General features: G+C 43.5%; 3 protein-coding genes across 5 annotated transcripts; 2 read left to right on the top strand and 1 right to left on the bottom strand.

Annotated features, from left to right (window-relative positions):
* Positions 1–429: 429 nt before the first annotated feature.
* si:ch73-141c7.1 (coenzyme Q-binding protein COQ10 homolog, mitochondrial) lies at positions 430–2,967 on the top strand. 2 transcript variants are annotated; one of them, XM_057014294.1, is made up of 5 exons: positions 430–841; positions 1,230–1,373; positions 1,659–1,851; positions 1,983–2,084; positions 2,525–2,967. In XM_057014294.1, exons 1-5 carry the CDS (start codon positions 741–743, stop codon positions 2,666–2,668), a joined length of 684 nt encoding a protein of 227 aa, XP_056870274.1. In that variant the 5' UTR covers positions 430–740; the 3' UTR covers positions 2,669–2,967. The 2 variants fall into 2 exon arrangements, with proteins under 2 accessions (XP_056870274.1, XP_056870275.1); XM_057014295.1 differs by having other exon boundaries at positions 441–841; positions 1,233–1,373.
* A 475-nt stretch (positions 2,968–3,442) lies between these two features.
* LOC130515001 (complement C1q-like protein 2) lies at positions 3,443–4,567 on the top strand. The gene is made up of 3 exons (XM_057014981.1): positions 3,443–3,731; positions 3,805–3,939; positions 4,023–4,567. The coding sequence occupies exons 1-3, from the start codon at positions 3,485–3,487 to the stop codon at positions 4,307–4,309; spliced, it is 669 nt and encodes a 222-aa protein (XP_056870961.1). The 5' UTR covers positions 3,443–3,484; the 3' UTR covers positions 4,310–4,567.
* Positions 4,464–12,285, bottom strand: mylk5 (myosin, light chain kinase 5). 2 transcript variants are annotated; one of them, XM_057014911.1, is made up of 17 exons: positions 11,861–12,285; positions 11,052–11,201; positions 10,515–10,667; positions 9,667–9,840; positions 9,351–9,386; positions 8,286–8,413; positions 7,913–8,066; positions 7,523–7,831; positions 7,329–7,434; positions 6,919–7,122; positions 6,616–6,833; positions 6,071–6,194; positions 5,542–5,694; positions 5,339–5,465; positions 5,178–5,268; positions 4,936–5,076; positions 4,464–4,782 (listed from the first exon to the last, which is right to left on the bottom strand). In XM_057014911.1, the coding sequence occupies exons 1-17, from the start codon at positions 11,994–11,996 to the stop codon at positions 4,577–4,579; spliced, it is 2,610 nt and encodes an 869-aa protein (XP_056870891.1). In that variant the 5' UTR covers positions 11,997–12,285; the 3' UTR covers positions 4,464–4,576. The 2 variants fall into 2 exon arrangements, with proteins under 2 accessions (XP_056870891.1, XP_056870892.1); XM_057014912.1 differs by lacking the exon at positions 11,861–12,285 and having other exon boundaries at positions 10,515–10,701; positions 11,052–11,165.
* Between the last annotated feature and the right edge of the window lie 3,240 nt (positions 12,286–15,525).

The following is a 15,525-nucleotide window of genomic DNA, read 5'->3' as shown; positions in this document are numbered from 1 at the left end:
GGACATTGATGATGACGAAACAAAGATTCAGGAAGTTTTTCTTGGAATCCTCCTGTTCTGACTTTTATACAGTTTCATTTTTACAGCTGTTCTTTGAGCACGCATCTGAAGCACCAAAGTCCAGGTGTGTCACACACACACACACACACACACCGCCTGCTTGTTCCACGTGCTCGCTGCACGGATCAGTTCCCGGTAGTGCAGGTCAGACTTTGACTAACACGTGAAACTGTGAAAACACCTCGAGGGCTCTCGTGCAGGGATGACTTTGCTCATACTTCACTAATAAGACAAACCAAGCCAAATGTTGACCTTGGCTCTGAAATGGAAATAAAGGGGGGTTGTCTCATTTAAATCAAGATTAATTTTAAAATGTGGGAACTATTATGCATGTCTTATTGTCTTCTATAACTCCATGACAGTATTGGATGAAAGAGAACATTTAATTTATGGTCACTTTTAAGGTTCTGAGAGGCCCGGCTCTGGGTTCTATCTTAGTTTCTCTCATAAGAGATTCCAAAATGGACCAGACTAGAATGTTGATCAAGGCGTATTTATGATGATCTTGATTAAAAGCGTGATTTAAATGTGCACCGAGATGGAGCGCCCAGCTCGGTGATTGGCCGGCGCGCACGGCGCCTCCCACGGAGTCGACTTCATCCGGCACCGCCGCTGCGCGCTTGGGTTCCGCTCGAGTTTCTCTGTGGAAGAAAGAGCTGCATTCCTTTGTTAACCGCAGAATGACCAAGAGGACCACTCCGATATTCTTCAGGGCGATGTTGGAGATGTCCGACACACATTCGCTCAAGTTTTTGCGTGGGAGCACAAAAAGAACCAGCAGGTGAGTTTCAGCCGGTTTCGTTGATTACTGGGTTGCCAACTCTGTTCCAATGGTTCTGTTGGAGGTTACTGGGGCTGTATCATTCTGTTGCTTTGACTTATATTGTGAATATCTTGGTAGCAGTCCGGCATTAGCGGCACAAAGTGTCTAAGATTAGTAAAGAGACTTTAAAATGAGTTTTCGACCCCTTGTGGTTAATGATCAGTGAGTTTCCTTTGTGTTAAAAAAGGGATTTAAACGTCGCTTTAAATGTGTTTTGCACTTTCAAACTGGTTAAATTCTTAATAAAACACGGAGTAAAGGGAACGAGAGGGGGGAAACCAACAACAATGGCACAAAACAGAAACTTCTTGGGTGGTCTTTGAATATTCACGGCAAATTCCATCAGCAGAAACTTGAGCTCCAGGGGAGTCCTGCAAACAAGAAGGCCTGACAACATCCACCCTGTCAGCAACCCCAGACGCAACTTCATCAACCTGGTGGCCCCCATTACCACCCGTAAGGTGGAATACACCGAGAGTAGGATATTGGGGTGAGTAAAGGGTGAAAAAACAGTTTAGATTTAATGTAAAGTTGGAACATGAATGATTATAAACCAATAAATCTCAAATGCACATATCGAAATACAACAGTATCACGGTTATGAGTAATAATGAGGCAATATATTGATGATTTGGATGTTGGAAGATAAAAATGTCATTGAGGATTTGAATATAAATTGGGGGTGGGGGGGTTCACCCGTGAAACATTGTCCCGTCCAATTCAAAAATGGGCCTGTGGTGTGACCCCTGTTGATGGCAGCGTGTGCTCTCCACAGGTATACTCCGCAGCAGCTATACGGCGTGGTGGCCAATGTGGACCAGTACCAGCACTTTGTGCCCTGGTGCGCCAAGTCTCGGGCATTCAAGGGAGAAAGTGGTGACTTTCAGGCAGAGCTGGAAATTGGCTTCCCTCCCGTTGTGGAGAGGTACACGTCAGAGGTCACCGTGATTCCAAACCACAAAATCAGGGTAAGTGTGTGGAAAATCATCTTCGTGGCACGATTTCTTCCTCATTCTGTCCTCCAGAGAGTGGTGAAGCATCAGGCCTCTGGTTGCTTTCAGGCCATTACCAGAAACAAACAATATCAATTTTAAAACAGGCCGTGTGCACCGATGGGTCCGTGTTCCGTCATCTTGAGACCGTATGGCGATTCTTTCCTGGTGCCAGTGACCTTCACCCCTCCTGCAAAGTGCACTTCTATGTACGTGTGCAAACTGAAATTAATACCTGTTGCTGCTGTGATTACACGAGGAGGCTTTAGCATGTTCTGCAAGTTTTCCCAGAAGAAAAATGTAGTTATTGAACAGATGTTAAATATTACAAAAATTGAGAGCTCCAATTATGGCTGAAAAACCTTTTACTGACAGTTGGGAGTGTAAAGTTAAAGCTCATTAACATCTCAATTTAGTCTTTAGCATGTTAATTTAAAGAAGGTAAAATAGCTGGCAGGGATGACGGTTTCTGAGAGACGGATTTGGACTCGCTACCAGCTCTCATTACCTCAGACAATGACTTCCACTTCAGAGGCATACAAGGAGCTACAGCTGAAATCTTACATCATTTTAGATCTAGAGGCTGTCTGTCACATGCTTGGCAGAATCAAATCTGACTTGCTCGGTCTCTCTGCCGTGTCTTCTGCAGGTTTCCTTTGAGTTCAAATCCCTCCTGCACTGTCATTTGACCAGTCTGTTTTTTGATGAAGTGGTCAAACAGATGATCGGTGCCTTTGACTCGAGGGCAGCAGTGCTGTACGGGAAGCAGCAGGGGGCAGTAGCGACCAGGTGATGCCTTTCACCTTTGTGGACGTCCTATTGGATTCTTTTGAGCACTAGTATTGTTGGCGAGGTTCTCTTTGTACTTGCTGTACTTAAAATATTATGAAGTAAGCTTACACTTAACCATTAATTTATTCACTTTCATATCTATATTTATTTTAAGTGTAGAAATAAATGCTATTTTTTAAATTATCACTTTGTCAAACACTGTAAATTTCTAGGTGACCATATTCGGTGCCATCTGAAAACATTCTTTGTACAGTATCTTCATGTTTTTCAGTGTAATTAAAAAAAATGTTTAAACTTGTATCAGAGACTTGCATGACTTTCTTTCTGAGTGACATTTAGGAACAGTTTACGTAGCACAGGTGCTAAGCTTAATTGGGTTTTCCTGGTCAACCTGTCTGGGGCTGTCGGGATTTTCAGTATTAGTTTTAAGGTGATCATGTGACCGACTGACCCTGCCAGCCATTATATCAGCTACTGAGGCCACTGAGGTGGGAGTGAGAGTGATGGTGAGGTGGATGGCTTCCCGCACTCCCTCTGAACCGCTTGATTTGCTGAGGAGAGTCTATATTAATGTCAAAAGCATTTTTGTATCTGCATGGTTCAAAAAATAAAATCCCAATTTGTACCTCAGGCAGCGGTCAGCCAGAGTCCTTGAGTTTAACCAGATGGGTCAAGGACCCGCAGTGGGGAGATTCCATTGAAAATGGAATTTGAAATGAGGTGTGTCCGTGTTTTTCCTGTCTTGCACAACACCAGATATACCGGTATTGGGTATATAAAAGGAGAAGGCCAGAGCGAAGCTGATATTTTGAAAACAATGAAGAAGATTGCAGTCTTCCTTGTGGCGTTCTGCTGGTGTCTTTGCGAAGCACAAGTTACTGAAAATGATGGAAAGGTCCATTTGTGCTCAGACATGCTCAGCTGCTGTGGCTCTATCAGTTTGTTTCAAAACCTTGGGACAATGGGGGAGAAACTCACAAACATGGCAGAAAAAATAACAGCCTTGGAAGACAAGTTGCAACAAACGGAGAAAACTGTCGTGGAGCTGCGGAGCATCATAGGAGGTGAGCAAACGTAGCATTTGCAGGATATATCCTTCATTTCCAATGGATTTCTGTGATTATTTGCGGCCTTTAGGGGCACCGCAGGTGGCCTTTTCTGCTACTCTCCGAGATTCTGGGTCTGGAAACACGGGACCTTTCACAAAAGCTACCCCGCTGCAGTATAAGAAAGTCTTCTCCAACGTTGGCAATTGTTACAACCCCTCAACAGGTTGAGTATGCTTCAGAGAAAAGTGGCTAGCTGGAGAAAATCACCTGAGAACTAAGGATCATAAACGCTTCCTATTTCAACAGGCATCTTCACAGCAATGGTCAAAGGAATGTACTTCTTTCGGTTCTCAATGTTCAACAACCTAAATTCTGTTGCCAATTCAGTGGTAAGCCTCAGGAAGAACAGCGACCGCCTGACATCTGTCTGGGACACCTCAGGGTCCGATGCAAACGACATGGGGAGCAACGCTGTGGTCATCCCGCTCGAGGTGGGAGACAATGTATACGTGGAGCTCCAAGAAAACCGGCTGGTCTATGATGACGGCATGGGCTACAACACCTTCAGTGGTTTTCTTCTCTTTACAACATAATTTTATCTCAGTTCCGTCATATACAACTGCATATAGATAAGTGGTTAAAAAACAAAGATGTCATATTTTGATTTTTTTTAAAAAAAACAATTATTGCTCTTTGACCAGTGCTTGTGTTTTTATCCATAGATAAAGAATATCCACGTACACAGTATGACATATAGGTACAATGTTTAATATGTGCATTGTATATAGCATGAAATAACATTCTGGTTGATTAAGTCTCATTCGAAATAAAAAGGAAATTTAAGACCACGATTCAAGACTTTACTCTTGAACAGTAAGTTTGGCCGAGCAGAAGACCTCCCCGTGATTATTGCTGGCTCTGCACGTGTAAAGGTCACCGTCCTCTGGGCCAACTTGGGAAATCACCAGAGTACAGCAGCCATCTTCCTCATACTCTATCTGGACTGATGGGGATTCCACCAGCGGCTCTTTTCCACGCAGCCACACCACCTCTGGGTCAGGATATCCTGCCAAAATAGATCAAATGATGCAAAACTGTAAAGTCAACCTGACATTCATTAATTACTTACTTTCTACCCTAAGTTTTCATGGACAAAATCACCAAAATCTCAAGTCATAATGCTATGTTCATATTGTACAAACCGAACCCTGAGGCGTACCAGTGAGGTGACAGGAAAGACGTGCTCTGGATCCCGAGGTCACCGTCTGGTCCTTCAGGCTCTGTGTGAACTGAGGAGCCCCCTGCATCTTGTGCTCCAGAGTCTGAAGGGCGTGCTCTGCTTCCGGACTAAATGGTGATTCTAAGACAAAGAGTGTGTGAACCAATGGGCCGCTATTTATTTTAAGGTTATGTTGTGAAGTAAATAAATATCCTCCAATGGTAAACAAAAGCAGGCTTTACCTTCTCCAGGGGTGATGGGAGGGGATGCTGAACTTTCACTTTTAGAGAGTAGAGCCATTCTCTTCAGGGCCAACAAGGCCTTACCTGCTTTCTATTTAACAACAAAAAAGTCAAGTCTCTGGTCAGGTACACTCTCTAAAAACAGTGTACAGAGGCGTCACCTTCCACTTTTGCCTCGCCAGAAATTTCTTCATCTTCTCCTTTGACAGATTCTTGGCCTCTAGCTCTCCAGAGTCAAACGCTGCCATCCAAGGGTGCGCCAGCGCCTGTTTACAGGTCATCCTCCTCCTGGAAAGCATATGTTAGCTGATACACAGGTAGCTACAGGAACAAATATCTTCAGGCAGCATTGCTGGGTCATTACATTGTCTGCTTGATAAGCAGGGAACTGATGAAATCTTTGGCCTCCTGTGTGATCTCTTCAAAGCTCTCCTCGCTAAACTCCCACTGCGCAGCCGTAACCGAGGCCAGAGTTTCTGCATCATCGTCGCCTTGGAACGGAGACTCCCCGCTGAGTCTACAGACAGGAGAAGACGACCCTTTCATTGCAATGTCGTTTGAACACACACCTCTGGGTGGCACTAAAGTTCAGCGCAACAGTGAAACGACCTCTTTTACCGGTGCTGGCTCAGCTAAAATACAACAGCAAATAGAAAACGTTGCATATGGCTACAAACCCATGCCCAGAGCATTATGGGATACTGAAATGACTCACTCACATTGGCTTCTCTAAAATGATCATAACTGATTGTGAATGGTTGCTTATCTCTGTATTTTAGCCCTGCAATCAGTTAGTAGCCTCTCGCCTGGAGGCAGTTCAGATAGGCTTCTGCCCCCCGCGACCCTGTGCAGGGAAAGGTGGATGGATGGGTTGTTGGGTGGGTTTCACTCACAAGATGTAACAGATGACCCCGATGCTCCACATATCAGTGGCCAGACATACAGGCTCGTAATTAATGACCTCAGGTGCCACAAACTCTGGCGTCCCGTGCATCACCTTAAGAGGTGTGGTGTTATCTGTAAACACATAATGCGCATTAAATGTCAAACTATAGTGGAGCGATAACGGTAATGATAAACATTTATCATGTAATGATTTTACCTCAAATAATCAAGAATCCTAATTTGTAGTTGTATTAAAAAAATGTCCCCAATTGAGTTGTTCTTCCTATTATTTAGCTGTTGGCGTAGTTGCCTGATTTTCCTAATAAATGTTGCGTTTTGTGGCTTACTCTTCCATTTCTATTGTGTTGCGTGATGCGGTCGTAAACCTGGATCAACTACATGACGTGCCTGTGCATGCACTTTCAAACAGATTTTCTTGATACATTTGTAAGAGTGCTGTGGAGTTGTGCTCGTAGATGCCACCAGTATGCCAAACAAGGTGTGGAGTGATACATTTGTGTGACGCCACCGTTTGAGGGTTTATTACACCTACCTAGCTTACTTGCTAATCCAAAATCAATGATCTTAACGAACGTGCCGGTCTTGTCAACACACACAATGTTTTCAGGTTTAAGGTCCAGATGCACAATGTTCTGCTGATGCATGAAGGCGACACCCTCTAGGATTTGCTGCACGTAGTGCACGCTGGCGCGCTCCGTGTGCTCAAAATTGTCATCCACAATGCGCTCAAAGAGTTCCCCGCCTGCGATGCTGCGGCCATACAAACCACAAAAACTGGTTATTACATTGCGTTGCTTTAAATATATGCAAGATGTTGAAGCGAAGGGACACGCACAATTCCATGACCATGACCATTTCTGGTTTCTGATCATAGGCTGCTAGGCATTGAACCAGTTTTGGGTGGTGGAGGTAGTTCATCAGCTCGATCTCTTTACGGGCAGCATCTCTCTCCTTGGCGCGTCGACCTTTGTAAAACTTTCCAGCACACACTTGCCCTGTTTCCTTGTGGATTAACTTGAATACCTGGCCAAACTTTCCCCTGATGAGGAGAAAAGTTGTTTGTTATGTGCTTAGGCAGAACAAATGTCACCACACGCATGAATTTCAATCCTCTCTGCTAGGAATTGGCTCCCTGCCCTCACTAATGAGAGGAAGTCTGCCTCAAACTTCATCTGAACTGCTTTCTGCTTGTACTCTCTGTTTACAGATGTGGAAAAACAAGATTATGTTTTGGACGGCACTCACACTCCCAGTTTTTCCTGTAAAATGTAGTCATCGCTGACTTTGTGGGCAGAGTCAATGGTGACAGAGGCGTAGTTCTGCGGGTCCTCTTTCTGTGGTTTGTCGAAATCTACAAATAAAGACACAATAGCTGTGACAAGAGGCTCATTTTAAGCTATTTGTTCTTTGTCCTATTGTCATTGTCCCCATTATCTCACCTTTCTGCTCCATCCTAACCACTGGTGAAACTGGTCCTGGCTGGCTTATTCCCACCTCGTTGTAGGCCCTCACTCTGAAACAGTACTCCTGATGAGCTTGCAGCGCAGACACTACGTATGAGGTACTCGTACACTCGTCAGTGAGCTTCCTCCAGTCTGCAGATTCAGCTACTCCTGGGTTCTTTATCTCCACCACATAGCCCAGGATGGCAGTGCCACCATCATAACAGGGCCCCGACCAGGACAGCGCAAGACTCGTGGTGGAGACAAAGGAGATTACAGGACAGGAGGCAGGGGGTTGTGGTGTTTCTGTTGGGATTAGAGTGGAACAGTAGTTCAGAGAAGCATAACTTGAAGTAATCCTGCAAATACAGATGTGCATTGTCTTACCTATTACAGACAGAGTAAGTGTGTGCTGTGCTGAGCTCCTGCGGTCTCTCGCTACCACTGTGTAGCGACCTCTGTGCTCTGTTGTCACCTCTGCTATCACCAGTGTACTGCTCAGGTCTGTGGTCTCAACCCACACCTCTGGACCATCAATAATCTGTATCAGCGTCAAAGAAAACGATTTCATTCCTTTGGACAAAGATGTGCAATATATCTATCGTCACATTCAGAATGACAGATAAAACTATTAACTTGGTGGAGAGAATTCCTGCAGGTGAGAGCGAACATTCAAAACAGAGTTAAACTGGCGCTGCGAGACAGGGAATGCAAATGGTTGCAGATAGACGTTTTAAAGTCCGTTTCAAAATGACAGCACCTGTTCTTTATTTCTGATCCAACACGAGACGACGGGAGGGCTGCTGCTGAAAGAACACGTCACACGCGCGGCTCGCCCCGCCTTCAGTGTGAGCTGCTGCGGAGGGTTTTTAAAACGTAACGCTGCTCCTGCAAAGACCAAACAAAGTCCATGTTTTGACTCAGAATCTAGATAAGTGCTGAGCTATTGAAAACACCACAATGAGCGGAACTCAGTGTGTCATGAGATGGGGATAGAGAAAATGTTTGTCGGTGGGATGTGACTACATTATCTGCTATTTGTAGTGTACATATTTGAACTGTATTACTTTTACAGGCAGCCCTTTATTACTGTTGCACGTTGCAGACCAAGTGCCTCAAGTGGTAACAAATGCAAACCACAGGTGACCTACCAAACACGAGTAGAACCAGTCCTTGTGTAATCAAGTGTGTTAAACAATGTCACTTTCAGTCGCTCTTTATATGTGCTAATGCAGTTACATACTATTCTTTATTTACTAGGACAAATATCCTGAAAGGAAATGAACACAGCGGCAAACATTATTTCCTATTTTTACCTTCCACACACATCAAGCTCTTGGAAAGGTAAAACTAAATTGATGGTTATGGTGCGATTATCATCTCTAACGGCATTCAAACACAGTGTAGACCTTCAGGATAGTGAATTTGACTATAGAGGTTAGGTAGAAAGAATTTGACTACAGTTCACCTTCTTACCACCAGACAACTGAATTATTTTATGTCCGTCCTAGATTTTACACCATGTATACCCATCCCTTGTTACAATAACACAACACATCTGCACCATCAAAATGTGTTGTTGCGTATTCATTAATGTCATTCAGGTTTTTCAGGCTCTTCGACACCTGACAACATAGTGACAAAATGCAGGAAAATGAACCTCTTGTGTTAACAGACAATAAAAAAGTGTCAATACAAAACATCCACCGTTTGTATTTACTGATCAACATAAATGACCCGTACTTTTTTAGACAGGAGAGAGAGGGAGAAAGGCAGCAAGAAGAAAAAAATGAAGGTAATACAAATAATAAATTGGGTTTCTCACCTGACTCTGAGTTTGCTTTCTTCTTTGGGATGACTTCTGCAGAAACAGATGAAGCACAGGTGAGTTTTAGTAGCTGGAGGTGTGGCTCTGTGCTTCCGTTCGATGGCTGTTGTTGAACAGACTCAACAGGTCTCTGTGAAAGGTGCATTGCCCACTCCCCTACATGGTGCTCACTGGGGACCTGCTAGCTTTACTGGGCGTAGCACAAGGCTGTATGACTATGGATCCTCGTAACGGCTAACGGCAGCCAATAGCATTAAGGCAGGAAATTAGGGCTTCATCTAAATGTGTGTTGAATAAGACACCATCTTTTTACCTTTTGGAGCTAAATCCAGCCGGTCAGGACATGTAGGGGCGGTGCAAGTTTCTTTGGACTTCAGTTGCTCGTCTGCGGGAGACTGTAAAGGTCTGCCATTTTCCACGAGGCTCTTGGGTGCAGAAGTGGTGGAACTTGAGACCTGATTTTTTAGACTGTGCATTGTTTCAAAGTCTGCAGTGGGCAGCAAAGAGGAACAGTAAATAGACCACAGATCATGAGGAATAAATACCTGATGATTTTTAGCTGTAAATTACAGCACAGACTGGATTCAAAGTGGAAGCCATCTACAACTTTCATAGTTCCTTTACATTGGTGCTTGGATGTTCTCAAATGAAGTTTGGATTTTCCAGTTATTTAAAAACACATGCAAATAAGTGACTGCACACATATTTATCCCATCTAGCTTTGAGTCTATGTATTTGTGTATGTGTGCATGTGTGTGTGTGTGTGTGTGTGTGTAGGTGGGTGGGGGTGAAGGGCCCTCCCTCATATTTCATGCCATTGTTTTTACAGAAAATGAACATTTGGTGACCTTGTATTCCAGACTAAATTAGAGTTCCTTCTTTATAACTCCATTTCAAGCACCCTTGACACCCTTGAGAAGCATCTGAGCAGCAGAAAATGCTGTTTCACTGTGGGGGAGGTGTGTTGCTGATATTACAGACTCACTCATAGTTGACTGCTGAGTCTCCCCCGTGTATTTAACAAGCAGGAGGATCTAATATGGGATTTTTTTCCCCCATGAAGATTTGAATCTGTGCTCCACTATTAGACATATTACACCAGCTGATTCTGAAATACCTCCAAAAGATGTTTTTTGGTAGTAATACCTCCCGACAACTGACCTCTGATAAAGACGGCAGCGCAGCAGGACGTTTTCCCTGCACGGTTCTCTATCAAGCAGGTGTAGGCCCCAGCATCCTCTGGCAACGACTCCTTCAGCACAAAGCTCACCTCCCGACCGTCAAAGGAGGCTTTCCCAAAGAGAGCCACTTCACCTGCCAGCGGGAACAATCAACGGAAATTGAAACCCTCGGAAGAACAAATGCAACGGGTAAGAACAATGATGAGAAAGAATAATGGATCAATTACAGGAAAAATTAGCCTCTTGAAGTCTGAATATGATTTTCTTTCCTGGAAATATTGCTTAAAATTCTTCAGATATGGCTAAATATAGTACAGTTATGGCCATATTTGACAGTAACAATTAGGATTTACATTTTTAACCAAACTTAAAATGTTTGTGGTCATCATAAATGGAACATAGGACACGGTGCGCCATGTTTATTTTAAATACTTGGACTTGTGGATGAATATGTTTTTGTTCTTATAAAACCTCCTTCTTGCTAGCAAGCGATTTACAGTAAACGGTTCCAGCTCACCATTATGCAACCAGGACACTTTGATTGGCAGGCTTCCTGCAATAATTGCCCGCAGTGTGATGTTCTTGCCCTCGTCCACATGGCAGTCTTGCAGAGGCTCTACGAAGGTGGGTGGTTCCAAACCTTTGCTGGAGGAGCGTGTCGAAAACCCTGATACAGCAAACAGGTGAAACACAAGATGCACGATTATGTTTACATCCACAGCGTCTCCGTGACCATATTTCCACATGTGATGTCCTTATCGACATGTCCTCGTGTTATTGCACACATCATTTCAGCCTGACATGAAATGCTTTTAATAATAACAGAAGTGCTGCAGACCACATCTCACTTAGTGAAGCAGTTCTCACCTTTTTAGTTTTACCCATTTGGATGCCTGCAGAGCAGTTTTATATGCAAGCATAAACATTTACCGTGTAGTATGGAGTTTGAATATATGTTGGAATAAAACAAAGCTACATGAGAAATAAATGTATGATTAAAATGATCTATGATCTGTACCCAGCATGAAGCCAGTGATGACATCTGCTGTTTAAATCATTAGAAATATATACTTGGATATAGAGTGACATGTTCCTTCCATACTCTGACTTTTTATGCAATTAGTAAAGCTATTATTTTAATGTTTGCAGTGGCTATCATCTTCTTCTAAATGTTTGAGGTTAGGGCACAAACGTTCTGCTTTTCTGTTGTGCTAGGACATCGAGCAGTTACCAGGAAGTATCACCACATCCTGGCTTGTATCTGTATGTAAAAGTATTTGCACCATGATTGCAGCGTTTACTCTCGCTCTGCCATTCATCACTTACCAGTATCAGCACGTTTCTTGGAAGTCCAACTGTCCTCACTTTCGGGTCCGTTCCTCACTGGTAATAATGCGCTGGGCGGCTTGAGTTGTATCTTGAAGGTCGATACATAACACTGTTTGCTGCCATTACTGTTCATTTTGGTCTAAGTACACCCGCTTGGACTGTGACCGAAACAGCAACAATAAATTTAGACCATAATTTCCTACGCTGATTATCACACTTCCCCTCTTTGTTGCTGCCGTGTGAGCCTCTGCATCCTGATCTCTCTGTCTGTTGCACTCCTGCCTGAGCCAGTGCACTTCTGCCCCAAACATCGCACTTCTCTGAACATGTTATAATCCTCTTTCTCACCCTCCCCTGGCCTAAAGCAACCCCACCTACACCTCATAACTGGCCGTACGCCTCCCAGGCACAACCTGCACCTCCTTATCGCTCCAACATCAGTGTCCCTCCCACTTAAATCCTTTTCTGTCACACCCTGCTCCAGCCCATGGACTCAGTTCGTTTCCACTCCCCTGCTCACGCCACACCCTCTGATCACACACCTGCCCTCACTCATCAATCAGTTCACCAACCAGTATATATTCTCCAGCCTCACACTGACTTGGTGCCAGATTGTCTCTGCTATGCGTGACCTTCCAGCGTTTACCTGCCTGTCTTCCCAGAATCAACCCTGCCTGTTTACGACCTGCATGTTCTGCCTGACCCCCGGTAAATTAACTCTGTCTTCTGTTTTGACCACGAGCTCAGCCAGTCTCCCTCTGGATTGTTTGCCTGATTCTGCCTGCCTCGACCAAGTCCACTGCCCCGCTCTCGAACTGTCCGTTGTTTGCCAGATTGCAGTTAATAAACCAGTTGACTGATCATCAGTTCTTTGCCTGTTGTGTACTGCACTTGGGTCCATACCATACCCGTCACAAGTGCACTTCTGCCCCGAACATCACGCTTCTCTGAACATGTTATAGTCCTCTTTCTCACCCTCCCCTGGCCTAAAGCAACCCCACCTACACCTCATAACTGGCCGTGCTCCTCCCAGGCACAACCTGCACCTCCTTATCTCTCCAACGTCAGTGTCCCTCCCTTAAATCCTTTTCTTTATATTCATGACCCCAATACACACAACATACATGAAAATACACAAAAAGAAAAGGGGGATTGTTGGAAGAAAGTGTTTGCTTACATTGCCGACCAGCCTACAGTCACATTATCTCAAGTTTGTTCGTTTATTGATTTCTGTGTTTGTACTTTAACTTGTCAATGACACAATTGAACTTTGTGCTGCTGAAGTCTCAAAGGTTCATGTCATGCCTGTGGATTGTAAAAGACACGGGATCCCAGCACACACAGGCTGAATCTATCCCGAGGAACAGCATCATTTGTGTGGTAACTCTCGCCATGGCCACTAGATACGTGCTTCTGTTAATTATTTTCTTTAGGAGCAGTGGAGGATTGTAAAGCTTAACGATAAATAACGACATGGACTCTCACTGTGTTCTGATCAAGGAAAAACAACAAAATCCTCCTGAGCTCATTAAATGTTTTTAAAAATTCAGCTTAACCTCCTAAATTCATTTCAAAACATTAAATTAAACCCAAGATGAGACTGTAAGATATGCTCTGCGCTTTGAAAAATTCACACACATGGAGAATGATGCTATTAATGCTGTAACACGTTTTTGTAAACTAAATGAAATAGATGAAAAGCTGGAGTGTTGTTTATTTGCAGCGCAGTTATAGCCTGTTTGGACTCATCAAACTTGCTACGTTTGTATTTGGTGGAAGGGACATGCTTCATGCCTTTTGGAGGCACAGCTGCAAGTTCCAACATGCATGGCACTGAAAAGAAACACAACCTGCAATGAAAGATTGGTACAACTTTATAAATTCTGATTGACTGAATTTCGGACTCAGTCTGACCCAAGCTTTGATTAAGGCTTCCTTTGAAAAGTAAAATACACAGAAAGTACACAAAGTCTCTGAACCTGCAGAGTTGCTCGTTAAGAGGGAGCAGATTTTTCTTATCCCCGCTGAGCTTGAAAATGAATGTAATTAAAACACAGAGCCACTACTCACAAAAGGACAGACCCATTATTGCAGCTCATAGTCAGTTGCCCTTGTTTGGAATGACTGATTTAATGAAACTAAAAGGCCTGTTATCAGAAAACTACCCACCAAGGCTCCTCTTATCTGCAATGCCGGGCTAGATGTTGACTGGAGATAGGCAGCACACATAAAGGGAACTATTTGTGTCTGTGGAGAGGCATGCATGGAGGTCTCATGAGTGTAGATGATGCACAGTGAATGAATAAATTATTGTCAAGCTTCCTTGGTCATGAGGCACACCATTAGGCTGATTCCATGGTTTGATATCGGCTTACACTTCATTTGGTTTTCCCTGCTTTGGGTTGCTGTAAAGTGCTGGATAAATAAAGTTGAACTGGAATCTATTTGCTTTGACTGGATACTAATATCATAACCAGGTTCAAAAGTCATATTAATTTTTATAAGAAAGTTTCTCCTCTCCAAAAAAGAAGACGCTAACGCCATCTCGTGGTCAACTATATACACGCTTCCACGGCCTTGGCGGAAGTTGTACATAGTTGAGGAATTAGAACAGGATAAAAAAAACCCCACAGCATTATATAAAAATAAGGGTAAATTAAGTGTGAATTTTTCCCCAAGGGATTTACTTTTACTGACACTTGACACACCTCTGACTTCTCAAATTCTCTGAAATTGTGAAATAATGCCTGAGAATTTCTATTGTTGTAATGTTCATGTGGAAGCATAACCATGACAATAATACATGGTTTGACCTTGATGTTTGAAATAAAACCAATAGGTGAAGAGGCCTCTTTATGGTTTAGTCCCATTCTCAAGTACCTCAGTAAATCAAATAAGTGAACACTCATGATGTATCCTGCTGAACGTGGCGTGCAAAGGTCCTATTATTTTTATTTGCTTTGCTGGTTTTACACATTGACCGTGACGGTCTGATCCAAAACACTAAAGAGAAGGTATTTCAGGCGCGTAATTCACCATATGTGAGGGCTAATAAAACAAACTAATAAAACAAGAAGGACTAAAGACACGGGGTTCTAATACGATGGATTAATATGTGTGTTCTCTAAAAAAAAGTGAGTAGTCTGCAAAAGTGAGGCGTGATGAAATGACCATTCTGAAAATTTCAATTCCATTTACAGTTTAACTCGTCTTCATTAGACATATGTAAATGTTTTAGTCTGTACCTGCCCAAATGGTTAGCTAAAAAAAGAAAAAGAAAAGAGAGATCTTGATTTACTCATCTGGACAGGCGTAGCATTCTCTTGATAGTTTAGGACTGTTTCACTCCCACCTTTGCAGTGGCGTCCTCCACCCCGACGGCCACATGGAAGTGATTATGCTGCACTCAGAGTGAAATTACAGAGAAAATGTACAGATCTCCACCCCTTCTGTAGCCACTTAATTTTTCATTGAGATTTGCACATATACAGCCAAGTTAACACGCATGCACGTGCACGAATACACGCACACAAATGCAAGCTGTATATTTCCATTGGAACAAGGCTGCAGTGTGTCTTCCCTCTTCCAGGCTGCAGTAGGATGGAGCCCAGGCAGTAAATTCCTCAAACTGTAAGAGTGTCTCTATTAAAATAGCGGGCCGG

This window comes from Takifugu flavidus, chromosome 18 (genome assembly GCF_003711565.1).
Source record: "Takifugu flavidus isolate HTHZ2018 chromosome 18, ASM371156v2, whole genome shotgun sequence".
NCBI classification, from domain to species: domain Eukaryota; kingdom Metazoa; phylum Chordata; class Actinopteri; order Tetraodontiformes; family Tetraodontidae; genus Takifugu; species Takifugu flavidus.
The sequence above is the reverse complement of the archived record's forward strand: the minus strand, read 5'-3'. Positions and strand labels throughout refer to the sequence as shown.